Here is a 19,257-nt window from a genome sequence, read left to right on the forward strand (position 1 = left end):
AGCTGAAAACGAGCTGAGGTTAGCGAGGGATGCTAAAAGCAACAAAAAGGCTTTCTTCAGCTACGTGCATAGTAAAAGGCAGAGGAAAGAAATGGTGGTTCAGCTATTAAATAAGGATGGCAAAACAATAACAGATGACAAAGAAAAGGCTGAGGTGCTCAATTCCTACTTTGGCTCTGTCTTCTCCCAAAAGAGGGTCTATGAGCCCCATGGCAAAGGTGAAGTACAGGCTGAAGGGGCAGGATTGCAGCTTGAGATCGATAGGCATATGGTCAAGGAACACCTCATTACTTTGAATGAGTTCAAATCTCCAGGGCCAAATGAACTGCATCCTAGAGTAATCAAGAAACTGGCAGAAGAACTCTCAGAACCACTGTCTATTCTCTTTGAGAAATCATGGAGGACGGGTGAAGTGCCAGATGACTGGAGGAGGGCTAATGTTGTCCCTATCTTTAAAAAGGGTAAAAAGGAGGAACCTGAGAACTACAGACCAGTCAGTCTGACATCAATCGCTGGGAAAATTCTGGAGCAGATGATAAAGCAATCCATCCGGAAGCACCTTGAAAACAATGCAGTGATTACTCAGAGCCAACATGGATTTATCAAAAACAAGTCCTGCCAGACCAAACTGATCTCATTTTTTGATCAAGTCACCTCCCTTGTGGACCGTGGGAATGCTGTAGATGTCATATACCTCGACTTCAGCAAAGCTTTCGACAAAGTGCCCCATGATATCCTGATGAGCAAACTCGCTCAAAGTGGGCTAGATGAAACAACGATCCGGTGGATCCACAGTTGGCTACAGAATCGGACTCAAAGAGTGCTTATCAATGGGACCTTCTCAAACTGGGGAGAGGTAACGAGTCGGGTACCGCAGGGCTCAGTCCTGGGCCCAGTGCCCTTCCACATTTTTATTAATGACTTGGAGGAGGAGGTGCAGGAAATGCTGATCACATTTGCAGATGACACAAAATTGGGCGGGATAGCTAATACTTTGGAAGACAGAAACAAAATTCAAAGTGATCTGGATCGACTGGAGCGCTGGGCAGAAAACTACAGAATGACATTTAATAGGGATAAATGCCAAGTTCTGCACCTAGGAAAAAGAAACCAAATGCACAGTTCCAAGATGGGGGATACGTGGCTCAACAGCACTACAAGAGAGAAGGATCTTGGAATTGTTGTCGATCACAAGCTGAATATGAGCGAACAATGTGATGTGGCTGCCAAAAAGGCAAATGCTCTTTTGGGCTGCATTAATAGAAGCATAGCTTCCAAATCCCAGGAAGTACTAGTTCCCCTCTACTCAGTACTGGTTAGGCCTCATCTGGAGTACTGTGTCCAGTTCTGGGCACCACAGTTTAAGAAGGATGCAGACAAACTGGAGAGGGTTCAGAGGAGGGCAACAAAGATGATCCGGGGACTGGAAACAAAGCCTTATGAGGAGAGTGAAAGAACTGGGCATGTTTAGCCTTGAGAAGAGAAGACTGAGGGGAGATATGATAGTGCTTTTCAAGTACTTGAAAGGTTGTCGTTCCTCAGATGGCCCCACCCCCTTCCCTGAACTCTCATCATTTGGTAGTTTCCCCTTTCGCCTTTGGCCCCACCCCCACTGTAATGTGCCTCCTCAAGATCTTCTCCAAAATGGAATTCAGCCTTTGGGGTTAAAGAAGTTCAAAACCCCCAAGGTCAGGTCACAGTTGGTTTATCAGCCTAAGCTGATGAAAAGATGCTCCAAGCTGCTGAGACCACCTATACTTCTAAAGATAACCATGGATCCAAGAGCATCCCAAAGTACAAACCTGATCCTTTAGGAGGAGTGCACCTCCCTCAAGACCAGGGTAAATGCTGCTTGACCAGACAGATGAACCACCCACAAACGGTACCTCTGTCTTGTTTGGATTGAATATCAGTTTATTGACCCCCATCCAGTCCACAAACCTGTACTCTGCCCAAGCACTGGTTCAAATATCTACTGACTCACCTATATTAGATGAAAAGGAGAGGTAGAGGTGGGTGTCATAGAATGATAGCATAGAATTGTAGGGTTGGAAGGGGCCTACAAGGCCATTGAGTCCACCCCCTGCTCAATGCAGGAATCCAAGTCAGAGCATCCCTGACTGATGGCTATCTGGCCTCATCTTGAATGCGTCCAGTGTGGGAGAGCCCACCAACTCCCTAGGTAATTGGCTGCATTGTCGAAAAAACAGTCAGGAAGTTTTTTCTGGTGTTCAGCTGGAATCTGGCTTCCTGTAACTTGAGCCCATTATTCCGTGTCCTGCACTCTGGGATGATCGAGAAGAGATGCTGGCCTTCCTCTCTGGGACAACCTTTCAAGTACTTGAAGAGTGCTATCATATCTGCCCTCAGTCTTCTCTTCTCAAGGCAAAACATGCCCAGTTCTTTCAGTCTCTCTTCATAGGGCTTTGTTTCCAGTCCCCTGATCATCTTTGTTGCCCTCCTCTGAACTCTCTCCAGTTTGTCTGCATCCTTCTTAAAATGTGGTGCCCAGAACTGCACACAGTACTCCAGATGAGGCCTAACCAGTGCTGAGGAGAGGGGAACTAGTCATCTGCATATTGGTTATACTCAGCCCACATCCCCAGATAACCTGTCCCATGTAGATGTTGGAAAGCATGGGGGATAAAACAGAGCAGGGGTGGGTAGGTGTTTTGGACTTCAACTCCCAGAAGCCCCTGTCAGCATGGTCAAGAGTTAGGAATCTGGGAGTTGGTTCAGAAGATCTGGAGATCTACTCTCTGCCCACCCTTGAGATAGAGTCCTGAGGAACTGCCTCAGGGTAGAGGAGTAATCACCCAGCATCACCTTCTGGAATCAACCATCCAAGTAGGAGCAGTACTACTGCAATGCTAGTGCCCCCACATCCCAACTCCATCAGCAGTGGAGGCTGGTGGGTCTGATTTCCTTGGGGCTGTGAATCCATTCCGGGCTTCAGTCAGAACGAGCCAGAACTCTAAAGGAGGTATCCAAGGTGCTGAACCCTAGTCCCAAAATAGGTCCAGCACCTTGGATAGCTTCTTTGGAGTTCTGGCTGGTTCTGACTGAAGCCCAGAATGGATTCCGAGCCCCACTGAAAACAGAGCCACCAGCCTCCACTTTCAGATAGCCTATCTAGAAGGACACCATGGGTTTTTTTGTTGTTTTTTTTAAAAAGTCTGTTTTTATTTTATTTTTATACATGAAATAAACAATACCAACAACATAATCAGAATCTTCAGTTTCCAACAGTACAGTATTCTGAAGAAAGGAAAAAGGGAGGATAGCAAAAGAAGAAGGGAAAAAGAGAGAGAGAGAGAGAAATGGGATTGTATCTAAAAGCAAACCAAATATCCAAATATAAATCCAATTACAGATTATACCTATACAGCACTCTTCCAAATATTGCAGGTATTATTAAATCTTCAATCCGCTGCACCACAGACAATGAACCTTAGCTTTCAGTGTCATAACCTCAGCCTTACAGCAAAGGAACGGGAGCAAACAATCCATTTCCATTGGCCATATATTACCATTCAGTTAACACCTATTAATAAACATTAAGGGTTTAGCTAGCAAGGAATAGTAATAATCATAATCCCATGATGATGATGATGATAATAATAGAAAGATTTTTTTTAAGACAAAGATAAATAAACAAAAACAAACCATTTGTATATTTTAAGTAATATATCTAGCAATATATTTATATGTGTACACACACATATACACACAAGCAGGCGTTTTATTACAATATAACAAAAAAGGAGAAAGAAAACAGAAATATGCAAACATTTACTCTGGCATACTGCCTAGACATCTTATCAGCTATAGCCCAAGCAGTGCTTCAAAAGAACAGTAAAGATGTCTAAATTCCAGCTGAGGAGGCTGAGAGAGTTGGTTCCCTGTTTTAATTTTAATACCACTAAGGAATGTCTCTGCAGCATCAGGATTTAAAAACCTTTTCATCTGGCCTTCAAAAAGAATGCAAAATGTAGCTGGATATTTAATATGATATTGCAGGTTCATTTGCTTTGCCAAACTTCTCGCCTTGGTAAATTGCCTTCTTGTCAGCGATTTCTTTAATATAATCAGGAAAGAGCATAGTCTTGTCATTTGCTTGTCCGCACTGAAGCTCACCTCGTTCTCTTGCCAGACTTATAAGATAATTTTTTGTAGATACTTGTGAAAATTGAACAATAACAGTCCCCAAAGTCCCTTTAGTGCCATGTATTGAAACAGGAACATGATATGCCTGCTCAGTATCAAGTAGAAATTATGAAAAGCTTCCATGGCAGTTTCATGAGCATTAACCTGATCTTTGAGGGCATTAACCTTCGATTCCATCTTTTGAAAAGAGATATTAATTAAGTCCACAGCCCCTTAAAGGGCAACGATTGAGTTCTGAATTGTTTCAAGCTTCTTTGACTGCACTGATAGCTGAGAAGACATAGTTTTTATCAAAGCAGGCAACTCCTCTTCATCTCCGGCATTTCTAGAAACCTTTGCTGAGGGAGTACTGGGGGGGGGGGGTAGATGACGTTCCCAAGCCTTTCTTTTTTTCCTGTGGTACTTCCATCCTCCACTTTCAAAAGCACAACAAGCAAGTATGATTACAGAAACAGAAAAACAAACACTTAAGCAGATTTAATTGCAAATCTTCAGATATTGCTGGTAGTTTAAATTCAGAAATTCTTTTGGAGCCGTCTGTCCTGTCTCCTAATTGCTTAGGAGTTTCAAACAGCATTCAGTAGATGATACTCTGGTGTCTAACCTTAGATTCCAGGCCATCTGTTTCTCCGCAGAAGCAGCTGTTCTTCCAAGATTTCATCTGGATGGAACTGTAAGCCTCCCCTTTTAATTCCAGGGGAAGATAAAAAGGTTTCTCAACCTTTTCATAGCTGTTTGAGATAAGCAACCTGCAGAGCTCCGCAAGTTGCTGCCAGGACAACATGGCTCCGACCGGATGTTTAGAAGGACACCATGGTTGATGACATCAAAAGCAGGTGAAAGGTCCAAGAGAACCAATAGGGTCAAATTCCCTCTGTCCATCTCCCAGCACAGGGTAGCCAAGGCAGTTTTTGTTCTAATACCAGACCTGAAGTCCGATTGAAATGGATGTAGAAAACCAGCTTCATACACAAATTCTTGGAGTTCATCATCATCATCATCATCATCATCATCATTATTGTTTTATTACAGCTCTATACCGCCCCATAGCTGAAGCTCTCTGGGCAGTTTACAAAGGTTAGAACATTAAAAATACAATATGCAAAATTTAAAATATAAAAAGCACACAAACAGCATACACAAAGAGAACATATATATCTAAAAGCAACTTTGAGCAATCAGCCAAATCATAAAACACATCCAGGATCAATCAAAACTATTCATATGCTGCCAAATGCCTAAGAAAAGAGAGAAGTCTTGACATGGCGCTGAAAAGATAACAATACTGGCGCAAGCCGGGCCTTATTGGGGAGGTCATTCCACAACTGGGGGTCCACCACTGAGAAGGTCCTCTCCCTTGTTGCTGTCTTCTGAGCCTCCCTTGGAGTAGGCACCTGGAGGAGGACCTCAGATGTTGAGCGCAGTGTATGGGTATGTTTGAGCTGGGAGAGGCACTCTGTCAGATATTGTGGTCCCGAGCCGTGTAAGGCTTTATAGGTTCAAACCAGCACCTTGAATCTGGCTCAGAAGCATATAGGCAGCCAATGCGAGTGGGCCAGAGTAGGTCTTATGTGTGCAGATTTTCTGGTCCCTGTCATCAGTCTGGCCACTGCATTTTGCACGAGCTGCATCTTCTGAACCATCTTTAAAGGCAGCCCCACATTGCAGTAATCTAACTTGGAGGTTACCAGAGCATATCTCCAGATGACCACACTCAATGGTTTCATGTAGCTATTGAACAGCATGGGGGACAAAACCCCTGCGGAACACCATACTGGAGAATCCATAGGGCCAAGCAGTGTTCCCCAAGCACCACCTTCTGGATCTAACCATCCAAGTAGGAGTGAAACCACTGCAGTGCAGTGCCTCCCACTCCCAGCTCCGACAGTCATCCCAGAAGGATGCTGTCAAGGGCTCCTTGGAGGCCTCTCTCAGTCTAATCCAGTAGCCAAGTCCAGGCACAGACAAAGGGATTCTTTTCAAAGCTTTATTCCTCTTTTACAACTTAACAACTCTACTGTTAGCAACTAGATATGAGCAGCAGAGTACCTATGCCCTAAGTTGGAACAGTTGGTCCCCGTTTGAAAGGGAATCACTGGCAGACCCTGAACTTATGGGCTAGGGAGAGTCCCTCCCCTTTTCCCTTGGAAAATCTGGGCGCAACCGTTGTTTGCGTGCCAACCGGGCACTACACCTCCTTTCTGCGCCCTCCATTTGGCGCCACTCCCTGCGTCGGCGTCACGCGTCCAGCAAGTCTGCTTCCCAGGACTCTGTCACTCCCAGGACGGCTATCTAAGCTAGGAATGCCGGTGGGAGGAATCTCTGTCAGCTGTTGGCCCTGGGAAAGATGAGCGCGCTCCTCTCCCAGGAGCGGCTCCTCTTCCTCAGAATCAGAACTACTCTGGGATTCTATGGGCTCAGTGTCCACCCTGACAGATACCATGGTTGATGGTATCGAAAGCCACCGAGAGATCAAGGAGAATTAACAAGGTCACACTCCCCCTGTCTTTCTCCCGACATAGGTCATCATACAGGGCGACCAAAGCTGTTTCTGTGCCAAAACCAGGCCTGAACCCCGATTGAAATGGATCCAGATATTCAGTCTCATCCAAGAGTTTCTGGAACTGGCTTGCAACCATCCGCTCAAGGACCTAGCCCAGGAATGGAACATTTGCCACCGACCTGTAATTATTAAGATTTTCTGAGTCCAGGGAAAATTTCTTCAGGAGTGCTCTCACTACCACCTCTTTCAGGTGGCCTGGGACCCCTCCCTCTCACAGAGAGGTGTTAATCACTTCCTTGGCCCAGCTGGCTGTTCCCTCCCAGCTAGTTTTTATTAGCCAAGAGGGGCAAGCATCCAGTATGAATGTGGTTGCACGAACCTGTCCAAGCATCTTGCCCATGTCCTTGAGCTGCACCAATTGAAACTCATCAAAGAAAACGGGACAAGGCTGTGCTCTAGATACCTCACTTGATTCACCTGCTGTAATACTGGAGTCTTAAATCCTGGCAGATGCAAGGGATTTTAATCTGGAAATGCCTATAAAATGTATTACAGTGAGGCTCAGACAGATCTACCGTGTCCTTGGGGCTGGCATGTAATAGCCCCTGGACAACTCTGAAAATCTCCACTGGGCAGCACATAGAGGATTCAATAGAGGCAGCAAGATACTGGTTTTTTGTCACCCTCACTGCCCCTGAATATACTTTACCGTAGGCACATGCCAGTGTTTGATAGCACAGTGTTTGATACCACTAGGAATTCTTCTCCATCTGCACTCAAGCCATCCTCTATTTTGTTTCATTGCTCTCAGCTCCAGGGTATACCACAGAGCTCTACTCAGGATAGGGCACTCAGGAGCAATTGTGTAAACCGCCCAGGTCATTTCTGCATTCCACAGATCAACCAGAGTTTCGACAGGAAAGCCAGTCCTATCTGCCAGAAACCTCCCCAGAGCCCACTGGAAACTATCCGGATCCATTAGCTTGTAGGGGCAGACCATCTTAATAGGTCCCCCACCAGTAGTGCAGTGGCAAATACAGAAGTGAAGGGTCCCTTCACAGACACACTCCTCACAGCCACGCCCCCTTCTAAGATCATACAACCTTGTACAATTATACAGTAAAAACAAGCTTTCACTCACTCTATCTCTAAGCCATTATTTCTCCCAATTATCTTTGCTCAATGCAAATCAATGTAATGCATGTTTACTCAGAAGCCCCTTTGAGTTCAGTGAGTTGACTCCCATGTAACTGTGGGTAGGATTGCAGTCTTTGTCTTACTTCTCATCCCTGGTATGTGTAAAGTGATAATGCTGATAATGCATGTGTCCAGCAGTGCCAACCACATGCCTCTAGGAGATGGAGAAAGCCATCGCTCCTGCTGGACCCCAGCAGGTGGCAAACAGAGGTACCCTACCTCTGAGGATCAGGGTTACTATCCTGCCTCCCAATAGCACTGCTTGCACCAAGGATAGTTAAGAGGAAAAACAAAATCTCACCCCCTCTTCCATACGACATATTCTTATCAGAATTCCTTGACACAAAGATGTGGTGATGGCCACTCTCATTGGCAGCTTTTATTCATCTACGATGGTTCCATCAGCTGCTATTGACCATGATGGTGATGTTGAACCTCCACATGCAAGGCAGTATACCTCTAGGGACCAGACGCTGCGGTCAAACTCAGGGAAAGTTGGACTTTTTTCTGTCTAAGCATGCATTCGATCGTACCTTAAATAGAAGGACTGGAGACTGAGTCAGAGATTCAGACAAAAAAATCCCCTTTCAATTGACCCCTTTAAATTTACTTGTTCACAGATTGCTAAAGCGGAAAACACCTGGATAGTTCCTCCCCATTGTTTGTTTATTGTTTAATTATTATTTAATTTATATTCCACCTTTCTGCCAAAAAATAGCGCCCAGTACAGCTGATAAAAAATATATATTAAAAACAAAATGTTAATTAAAACAGAACATAAAACCAAATCTATTAAAAACTATAAAAACACTGCAAAAATAAACAGCATTTAAAAAAAACACAGCATAAAATTCTTCGTTTTAAAGGAGCTAGCAAACAATGCTATTTAAGCTGCAATCATATACACGCTTACCTGGGAGTAAGTCCCATTGACTCATTGGGCTTACTTCTGAATAGTTATGTAAAGCACAGCTTAGAAGCCAAGCAAAAAATTTATAGCACTACCTCTCAGTCTACCACTTCATTCTTCCCAGTAGCTCTACACAGTAGGGAGTTTTTTTATTCTTATTTGAGGCGGCGCTGTGCTTCCTGCACAAAAAGGGCTATCTCACGCGCTCCACATACAGACACATACCATCCTCCTCCCAAAAGTGATCTTGCCCATCAATCTGAGAAATTCAACCCCCTTCTCACTTCCTAGCTCACTTTACCTCACTTTCTCTTCCTCCACACGCCACTAAGCGGGTTCTCCCCAACTGGGCTGCAGCCATTGCCCCCAAAACTCAGCTGCCTCCCTCAGAAGCTGGCTCTTCAGGCCACAATCTTTGCTCGGGCAGGGAAGCCATGCTTGGTGCACTCGCACAGCCGCAGCTGCCTCTGCTCAGTGTGTTGCAGGACGAGCTCAGCTGAATGCAGCCAGGCAGCAGCAGTGCTGCCTCCACCTCCCCTCCTCATGCCCCTTCCTCCCTCTCCCTTTCGAGAGGCCCCAGCCAAGGCGGAAGAACAAAAGCAGGGCCAACAGGCTAGTGCATGCAGTCACTCCCTTGCTGCCTCATCTCTGGGGCAGCACAGGGGAGCCGGCTGGGACTCATCTGCAAAAGTAGTACCGAGTTGAAGACCTGGTGCAACCCCCCAGAACTACAAGCCTGTCCCCCACCCTTAAGCTGCTGTAAGTCTTAACCTCAGCAGGCAATGATCTGACCATGACAATGGGACTGATGCAAAGTCCCCCACCTTCAGATCACCATCTCCCATGTCCAGTTGAGACAACCAGGTCTAGAGTATGCCCTGCTACATGTGTTGGGCCGATGAGATGTTGGGACAGCCCCATAGTTGTCATGGAGACCGTGAATTTCTGAGCCACCCCAGACAAGGTGCCCTCAGCATGGATCTTGGCATCCTCCTGAACCAACAGTCTGGGGGATCGCAACAGCACACCCAAGATCACCTCTGTGATCTCAGATAGGGAGTCTGTTGAGCAACGGGGTGGGTGGTACACCAACAGAATCCCCAGTCTGCCCTGCTGACCCAACACAAGGTGAAAACACTCCAAACCAGTAGTCACATAGACAGGGAGCCTGCAGAGGGAGATGGAATTCCTATAGGCCACAGCAAACCCCCCCCCCCCCCAGCTCTCAGGTCTACCCTGATGCTGAACCAGGTGCCCTGGTGGACAGAGCTGGGAGAGACCGACTCCTCCCTGCTCCTCCACCCAGGTCTTGGTTATGCATGCCAGATCGGCTGCCTGATCCACTATTAAATCATGGGTAAGGATGATCTTATTCTGAACCAATCTGGCATTTAACTGTAGTATCCAGAGACCTGAGGGCAGGTTGATAGGACAACCACCATACCTGCAGATCAATGACCACCTGCTGAAGGACCTTGCCCAGGAAGGGGATGTTGGTAATCGGCCTATAGTTGCTTTTATCTTCTGGGTCTGGGTTAAATTCCTTCAGGAGTGGTCTGATCATAACCTCTTTTAAAGAGGCTGGTACAACCCTTTCTCTCAAAGGGGAATTTATAACCTCCTGGACCCAGCCGTAATCCCCTCCTGCTTAGATATAGCAAGCCAGGAGGGTCAAGTTTACAAGTGGTTTGCTCAACATGACGGTGCACCTTGGCCACATCCTTAGGCCTCAGCAACTGTGGAGACTAACTTGTGACAGATGCAAACAACTTTATCTTTGAAGTATCTTGCAATCCTGTCACAGAGTGCCACTGAGGGTACAATGCTTTCTCTTGGCTCTCTGGGCCAAATTGCAACAGGCAATTCACCACCTGGAAAAATACTACTAGATGACACCGTGAAGATGAAATGGAGGTGAAAAAGAAATCCTTTATTTTTTCATTTTATTTATTTATTACATTTACATCCTGCCTTTTTTCCTCTTGCAAGGAACCCAAGGTGGCTTACATTGTCCTCTTCCTCTCCATTTTATCCTCCTCTCCATTTTATCCTCACAACAACCCTGTGAGGTAGGTTAGGCTGAATGTCAGTGACTGGCCCAAAGTCATCTGTTGAGCTTCATGACCGAGTGGGGACTAGAACTCGGATCTCCTAAGTTCCAGTTGTGGTTAGACTCTAACCACTACAGCACAACAAGCTCTTCTTTGCCACCTTCACCACCATACAACCTGTGTTCAGTTGAATTGGTACCAAACACGCAGCACAGATGGTATAACTTGAACACATCTTGCACAATTTGGAGAGAGATGCGCGATCATAATAAGACCCTGAAAATGCTGAAAGGTAGATATTTTAGTCTACAACTCCCATCTTCCCACACCATTGGCCATGCTGGCTGGAGCTAATGAGAGCTGAAGTCTAAAACATCTGTAGGACACCTACATGTTGCGGAAGGGTGGTGTGGACAGTATATGCAAAAGTGAACACTTTTGAGGAGTTGAGGGTTGTTGTTCAGTCGTTAAGTCGTGTCCGACTCTTCGTGATTCCACAGACCATAGCACACCAGGCCTTCCTGTCCTCCACTCTCTCCCAGAGTGTGCTCAAGTTCATAGTTGAGGGTTAAGGCTTACCAAAAGCTGAACACATCTCTTGCTGATTTGCCCCAACCTCCAGCTCCATCACAACACAAACCTAAAAAGCATTCACTGCTATGAGAGAGTTACTCACTGTCTTGGACCATGATGACTAAACAATGCTGAATCCACTGGAGTCAGCCAGTGCCTTAAGCCTTTATCAGAAGAATTGATGACCATGTGTGGGTGCAAAATATGCCACACAAGAATATGCAAATGCAAGTGGTTCTCAGTGATTTGCTGTACTTTATGCACATGTGAAAAGGTGAGGCACAGTGACAAACACAAGTTCAAAAATTTACTTGCATTTATCAGTCAAAGGTGTATGCTATTGTTTGTATGTAGTCTCAGATTCAGTGTTATTAAATAAATATTTACTTCATTTTTATTCCACCCTTCCTCCAAAGAAATTCGGGTACTGTATGTATTCCTCCCTCCTCTTATCCTTATAACAATCCTGTTGGGATAGGTTAGTTTAAGAGATGGTGACTGTCGGAAGTGCATCTGGTGACAAGTTGATAACTGAGCAGGGATTTGGACCCACATCTTCCTGCTCCTAGTCTGGCATTCTATCTACTAGACCATACAGGTGGTAAGAGTGGTTAGTAATAGTCCTTCTACCCATCTTCACTGTAAAAAATCACCCTAAATTTTGCCACCAAAATGAGCTTTCTACATGCATATCCCCATCTTGGAAAACGGCAGCTACAGAATCCATGCACCAGAATGGGCATGTCTACCCAAGTTAAATGTGCTCATATATGGATCTGAAGGAATGCAAACATTATGATTCTCTGCATATCTATTTTTTATGGGGCTTTATGCCAGGTCCTGAACTAAGTTTTTTATATTAACAAGCTGGAGATAAATTTTAGATAGTATACATACCAGGTTAAAAAAAGGTCAACAGAAGTCAAAATTGGGTAGCTTTACCTAGTAATTGGAGGGAATGAACCCTCAGAGAATAATGTTCCAGCTTCAGGGACTTCCTCCTCCTTCCCGCTTGGCTCCCCCATGCCCAGAGCTGCCTCCACAGCCCCCATCTCCCCTCCTTTTCCCTTCCTCCACCAGCCTGCCCCCTTTCCTTGTAACTTTTCCCTGGGAGAGACTTGCACCTTTGATTCCTCCAGCACATTTGTCTACCCCAGAACTTTGCCCAGGGACACTTTGGTGCTAATGCTTGTACTCTTTCCGGGAGGCTTGCTCTGCCAGCACCCTCAGGAGGCTTTCTTCTTCACCCTCCTCCTTCTCCACTTTTATCGATTGATTGATTGATTATATTTTAAATTATTTTTAGGCCACCTTTAAGGGTGGAACCCTCCCAAACTGACATATCTCGCTTGCCCTCTATCTCTTCCACAGCTTCTCCCCCGCCTCTTACCTCATCAGGCTCAGGCTGGCCCAACTTGGGAGCCACAGCTATTCCAGCTCTTCCTTTGCTGAAACCTGTCCCCTTACAAGTTCTCTTTTCCTTGTGAGTTGTGGCCCCCTTCTGAGCAGCGGCCATCACTTCCCTGCGAGCCTCCTCACAAACAAGGGGCCTCAAACTCTGCTCCTGCCTTTGCTGCTGGAGCCCTTCTGCTTCCTCTTTCCCCACCTTGCTGCCCCTATCTTGGATGCCAGGGACAGCTGATCTCCCTCCAAGATGACCCGTCCCCCAAACAGCTACGACCAGTTCCTCCCACCTTCTGCCCTTTCTTTGGTCTTTCTTTCTTGAGTACTGAACCCTCTCAATGAAGCTGAGCCCCAGGTCCAGCATATTTAGAAAATGCTCTTTTCCCCCAGGAATTAGCTTTCGCTTCCCTCCAAAACCTGCTCCTGAGCGTCCCTCAGCCTGCCTAAACAATCCTCCACAGGCAACCTCCCCACCTTCACCACCCTTCTGAGTATGTCCCTAGTCTCCTCAGCATCCTCTCCTCCGTCAGTCTCTGGAACATGCCTGCCAGACCCTCCAGCGACTTTATCTAATAGTGACCCTGGAGCTTTTTGCCTCATCGGATATCTCTTTTGGGGCCCTTCCAAATGGGCTTCCAAGCCACTCAGTATTCTCTCCTCCACCGTCTCTTCCTCTTCCAAAATCTTCTCAATCCTCTTCCCCCTCCACCTTTTCACTACTGACCAGGCTCAGAGCCTCCACAGGTTCTTTGACCCTAGGCAGCATCCTAGCCATCCCCTGCTCTCATCTTCCTTTTCCCAACTCCCCCAGCAGCCCACTCCCTATCGTCCTCCCCCAACTCCTTCCCCCTCCCTTCCAGCAATCCCTATCAGCCTGGTGCAGTGATGAAACCCCCACTTCAGCCAGCCATAGAAGAAGCCAATGCACTCGCTGTGTGGGAGATGCCCCCATGACTGCTCACTTCTCAAACACGCATACAACACACTTTGGGTAAAATCCAATGAAAGACCTATTTGGAGTAGACCCATTGAAATGAATGAGGTTTAAGTTAGTTATGACTAATTAAATTCTATTCATTTCAGTAGGTCTGCTCTAAGTAGGACTTATGTTGGATTTTACCAATAATATATCCTTCCTTTTCACTCTTTGACTCCCCCTCTGCTTTCCTTCCTTCCTTCCTTCCTTCCTTCCTTCCTTCCTTCCTTCCTTCCTTCCTCTGCCTGCCTGCCTGCCTGCCTTAGAATCATATAATCATAGAATTGTAGGGTTGGAAGGGGCCTACAAGGCCATCGAGTCCAACCCCCTGCTCAGCGCAGGAATCCAAGTCAGAGCATCCCTGACAGATGGCTGTCCAGCCTCGTCTTGAATGCTTCCAGTGCGGGAGAGCCCACCACCTTCCTAGGTAATTGGTATTGCTCTAACAGTCAGGAAGTTTCTCCTGATGTTCAGCCGGAATCTGGCTTCCTGCAACTTGAGCCCATTATTCTGTGTCCTGCACACTGGGATGATCGAGAAGAGATCCTGGCCTTCCACTCTGTGACAACCTTTCAAGTACTTGAAAAGCGCTATCATATCTGCCCTCAGTCTTCTCTTCTCAAGGCAAAACATGCCCAGTTCTTTCAGTCGCTCTTCATAGGGCTTTGTTTCCAGTCCCCTGATCATCTTTGTTGCCCTCCTCTGAACCCTCTCCAGTTTGTCTGCATCCTTCTTAAAATGTGATGCCCAGAACTGCACACAGTACTCCAGATGAGGCCTAACCAGTGCTGAGTAGAGGGGAACTAGTACTTCCCGGGATTTGGAAGCAATACTTCTATTAATGCAGCCCAAAATAGTATTTGCCTTTTTTGCAGCCACTTCACATTGTTGGCTCATATTCAGCTTGTGATCGACAACAATTCCAAGATCCTTCTCTCTTGTAGTGTTGTTGAGCCACGTATCCCCCATCTTGGAACTGTGCATTTGGTTTCTTTTTCCTAGGTGCAGAACTTGGCATTTATCCCTATTAAATGTCATTCTGTTGTTTTCTGCCCAGCGCTCCAGTCGATCCAGATCCCTTTGAATTTTGTTTCTGTCTTTCAGAGTAATAGCTATCCCGCCCAATTTTGTTTCATCTGCAAATGTGATTAGCATTCCTTGCACTTCCTCCTCCAAGTCATTAATAAAAATGTGGAAGAGCACTGGGCCCAGGACTGAGCCTATGATACCCCGCTCGTTACCTCTCCCCAGTTTGAGAAGGTCCCATTGATAAGCACTCTTTGAGGCCAATTCCCTAGCCAACTGTGGATCCACTGGATCGTTGTTTCATCTAGCCCACTTTGAGCAGGATATCATGGGGCACTTTGTCGAAAGCTTTGCTGAAGTCGATGTATATTATGTCTACAGCATTCCCACAGTCCATAAGGGAGGTTACCTGATCAACAAATAAGATCAGATTCGTGTGGCAGGATTTGTTCTTGACAAATCCATGTTGGCTTTGAGTAATCACTACATTTTTTTCAAGGTGCTTCCAGATGGATTGCTTTATCACCTGCTCCAGAATTTTCCCTGGGATTGACTGGTCTGTAGTTCCCAGGTTTCTCCTTTTTACCCTTTTTGAAGGGTTTTTGTGAAGCCACATTGGTTTCTTCTGTTGTCTTCTATCTTTTCTTCTTGTTGGAATTGTTTGTAATTGTGCCTTTAGAATTTCCTTTTTGGTTCTCTTTTCTCCCTTCCACTTCCCCTAATCTCTCCTTCCTTCCTTCCTTCCTTCCCTCCCTCCCTCCCTCCCTCCCTCTAGCCTGCCTGCCTGCCTGCCTGCCTGCCTGCCTGCCTGCCTTCCTTCCTTCCTTCCTTCCTTCCTTCCTTCCTTCCTTCCTTTCCCTCTGACTCGCTTGCTTGCTTCCTCCAGCTCTTCCTTCCTTCCATCCATCTCTCTGGCTCCTCTCTCTCTCTCTCTCTCTCTCACACACACACACACACACACACACACACACTTACTTACCTTTTCTCTCTGTCTCTGGATTGTTTGTATCTGGAGTCCTGGGGCAGAATACTTGTAACAGTCCTGAGAAGATAAATGTTAACAATATGCTCTAGGCCAGGTAGTTTATATCAAGTGCAATTTCAACAAAGTTGCATACAGCACAAAGTTGTACCATCATTGGGGGTGGAAATGTGGTCTGAAGTGGTATAGGGCTTCCTCTATCCTGCCCAAGTTTCCCTCTTCCATTTTTGGCTGCTGTGCTAGTGGAATTGTGCTGGTGGTGGAGCATTCACATTTTAATGGGAACTTATCTAATTTTGCACTTTTAAATCAACGTGCCAACCAAAATTCAGTTATCCTTCAAAATTCACACTTCACCAAATTTTGTAATGGAGTTTTCTAGTCGAAAAATGAATACACCAATGTTAATATTAGAGAAAAATGCACACAAAATACATAAATTAGTGAAAACAACATTAAAATGCATTATTTTAGAAAAATGCTTGCAAAATATGTATATTAGGCAAAATTGCATACAAAAATGTATGTATTAAGAGAAATGCGCACAAAAATGCATACAAATTTTCATGCAGGTTTTTTTAAAAAACCTCTAACTTTGGAGCAAACAGAACTTAAGACTGGAAAAATTAGGAACTGGGAGAAACTGAAATTAACAGACTCGTCTATCTCTAGTTCATAAAGTTATGGCATCATATCTCAAGTTCTGCCTGCTTGTGCCACATCCTTGAGTGTGGCAACATAGCTGTCCCTCTAGAATACTGTATTGTAGAAGGAGCTGAAATTATCATTAACCAATTCCCTGGGGAGGTGGTGGGCTCCCCCACACTGGAGGCCTTCAAGACGAGGCTGGACAGCCATCTGTCAGGGATGCTCTGACTTGGATTCCTGCATTGAGCAGGGGGCTGGACTCGATGGCCTTGCAGGCCCCTTCCAACCCTACTATTCTATGATTCTGTGATTCTATCAGATAGATACAGCAGGGGGCGGGGGAAGGGAGCAAGTTGCTCAGGTAATGGAAGAAGAATGTTGGCAGTTGATGTGGAGGGAGCGGGAGAGAAGGAAGCGCGAGATGGAGGGAGTAATGGCTGACAAGGAGGGAAGCTAAGGAAAGTCTTCATGAGACACAGAAGGAAGCCATGGAAGAAGTCAGGAATAAGCACCCGAGGCAGGAGAAGACCAAGAGTAAAAGATTTGACAGAGAAAGAAGCAGTTATTGTTAACAGAAGAAAGGGCCAAAGATCTGTGCTGTGTGTCAGGCCTGACTGAAGCTGAAGGAGTGACTTTCAGGGGTTTGTGTTTCCTGAAGAGACACCTCCGGAGGCTGAGGGAAGGAGAGACAGAATTGCAACAGACTCACCATGGTGTAAGTGTTATGCTTTTGAAACTGTATTTATTTAAATACTGGAAGCATTTGTTTATTCTGGCATTATTATATGTATTAACTCCCCTTTCTTTGCTATCTGAATTCTGTACTTGCCCTTTCCTTTATTTTATAAATGTGTGTTAATCTTGCCCTGTTGTTTAGATCTAATTGCATATCTAGGAACCTGAGGTCCGCTGCAGTATTATCCCCATTTTCCTTGGATATGAAAATTAATGGGTTTTGTCCTTGTGCTTGCAGTTACCAGAGAAGTTATAACTACACAGAAGTGAGCCGTACCCTCTGCCCATCAGAGCTCACACCTGAAAGTGGACCTTCAGAGCAGATTTTATTGGTAGATGTGGCTTCCATGGCCCCCTATAACGCCCACTATGTACTGCAGGTTACCAGGATCAAGCACTTCCAACTTACGTGAGTAGCTGGGATTCTGTATCTGAAAATCTGCATTCTTTGTGTTTGTTTACAGGTCAGAATTGCTGCCTGATATACATACTACACATGTATGGGCAATGCCAAAGAATGTTCAAACTACCGTACAGTTGCGCTCATTTCACATGCTAGCAAGGTTATGCTCAAAATCTTACAAGCTAGGCTTCAGCAGTATGTGGTCCAAGAACTACTGGAAGTACAAGCTGGGTTTTGAAGAGGCAGAGGAACTAGAGATCAAATAACCAACATTTGCTGGATCATGGAGAAAGCAAGAGAATTCCAGAAAAACATCTACTTCTGCTTTATTGACTATGCTAAAGCCTTTGATTGTGTGGATCACAACAAACTGTGGCAAATTCTTAAAGAGATGGGAGTACCAGACCACCTTATATGTCTCCTGAGAAACCTGTACAAGGGTGAAGAAGCAACAGTAAGAACCGGACATGGAACAACCGATTAGTTCAAAATTGGGAAAGGAGTACGACAAGGCTGCATATTGTCGCCCTGCTTATTTAACTTATATGCAGAGTACATTCATGAGAAACGCCGGGCTGGATGAATCACAGGTCGGAATTAAGATTGCCGGGAGAATTATCAACAACCTCAGATACGCAGATGATACCACCCTAATGGCAGAAAGCGAAGAGGATCTAAAGAGCCTCTTGTTGAGGGTGAAGGTGGAGAGTGCAAAAGCTGGTTTGAAACTCAACATTAAAAAAACGAAGATCATGGCATCATGGCATCCCATCACTTCCTGGCATATAGAAGGGGAAGAAATGGAAGCAGTGACAGATTTTATTTTCTTGGGCTCCAAGATCACCGCAGATGGTGACTGTAGCCATGAAATTAAAAGACAGTTGCTCCTTGGGAGGAAAGCTATGGCAAACCTAGACAGCATATTAAAGGGCAGAGACATCGCCTTGCCAACAAAAGTTCGTATAATCAAAGCTATGGTTTTCCCAGTAGCAACGTATGGCTGTGAGAACTGGACTATAAGGAAGGCTGAGCGCCGAAGAATTGATGCTTTCAAACTGTGGTGCTGGAGAAGACTCTTACGAGTCCCCTGGACTGCAAGTAGGTCAGATCAGTCAATCCTAAAGGAAATCAACCCTGACTGCTCATTGGAAGGACAGATACTGAAGCTCAAATATTTTGGCCACCTAATGTGAATAGAAGACTCACTGGAAAAGACCCTGATGCTGGGAAAGATTGAAGGCAAAAGGAGAAGGGGACGGCAGAGGATGGGATGGTTAGATAGCATCACCGATGCAATGAACATGAACTTGAGCACACACCGGGAGAGAGTGGAGGACAGGAAGGCCTGGCGTGCTATGGTCCATGGAGTCACGAAGAGTCGGACACGACTTAACGACTGAACAACAACAACAGTACATACAGATAATAGGTTTAAGGAAGGTAATAGGTATAAAGATACAACTGCGATAAAACAACTTTAATAAAGTGTCTAGTCTAGCATACAAGGTATAATTTTAAAAATTGAGCAGCGCAACATATAAAATTGTATAGAAACAAGAAATTGTCAAGGGCTCCTTGGAGGTCTCTCTCTGTCTAAACCAGTAGCCAAGTCCAGACACAGACAAAGGAATTCCTTTCAAAGCTTTATTCTTCTTTTACAACTTAACAACTATACCGATTGC

The 19,257-nt window shown here is 45.4% G+C and overlaps 1 protein-coding gene across 2 annotated transcripts in view; it reads left to right on the top strand.

Annotated features, from left to right (window-relative positions):
- The window catches only part of SIDT1 (SID1 transmembrane family member 1), a 315,540-nt gene that overhangs the window by 42,561 nt on the left and 253,722 nt on the right, over nt 1-19,257 (top strand). For both annotated transcript variants that reach the window (XM_084835330.1, XM_084835331.1), the window contains exon 3: nt 17,411-17,581. In XM_084835330.1, coding sequence (XP_084691456.1) covers nt 17,411-17,581 — 171 coding nt within the window. The remainder of the gene's footprint in view (nt 1-17,410; nt 17,582-19,257) is intronic.

The sequence above is a fragment of the Heloderma suspectum genome, chromosome 2, assembly GCF_057233095.1.
Source record: "Heloderma suspectum isolate Gila_16-S chromosome 2, 16-S_ref, whole genome shotgun sequence".
NCBI classification, from domain to species: Eukaryota; Metazoa; Chordata; class Lepidosauria; order Squamata; family Helodermatidae; genus Heloderma; species Heloderma suspectum.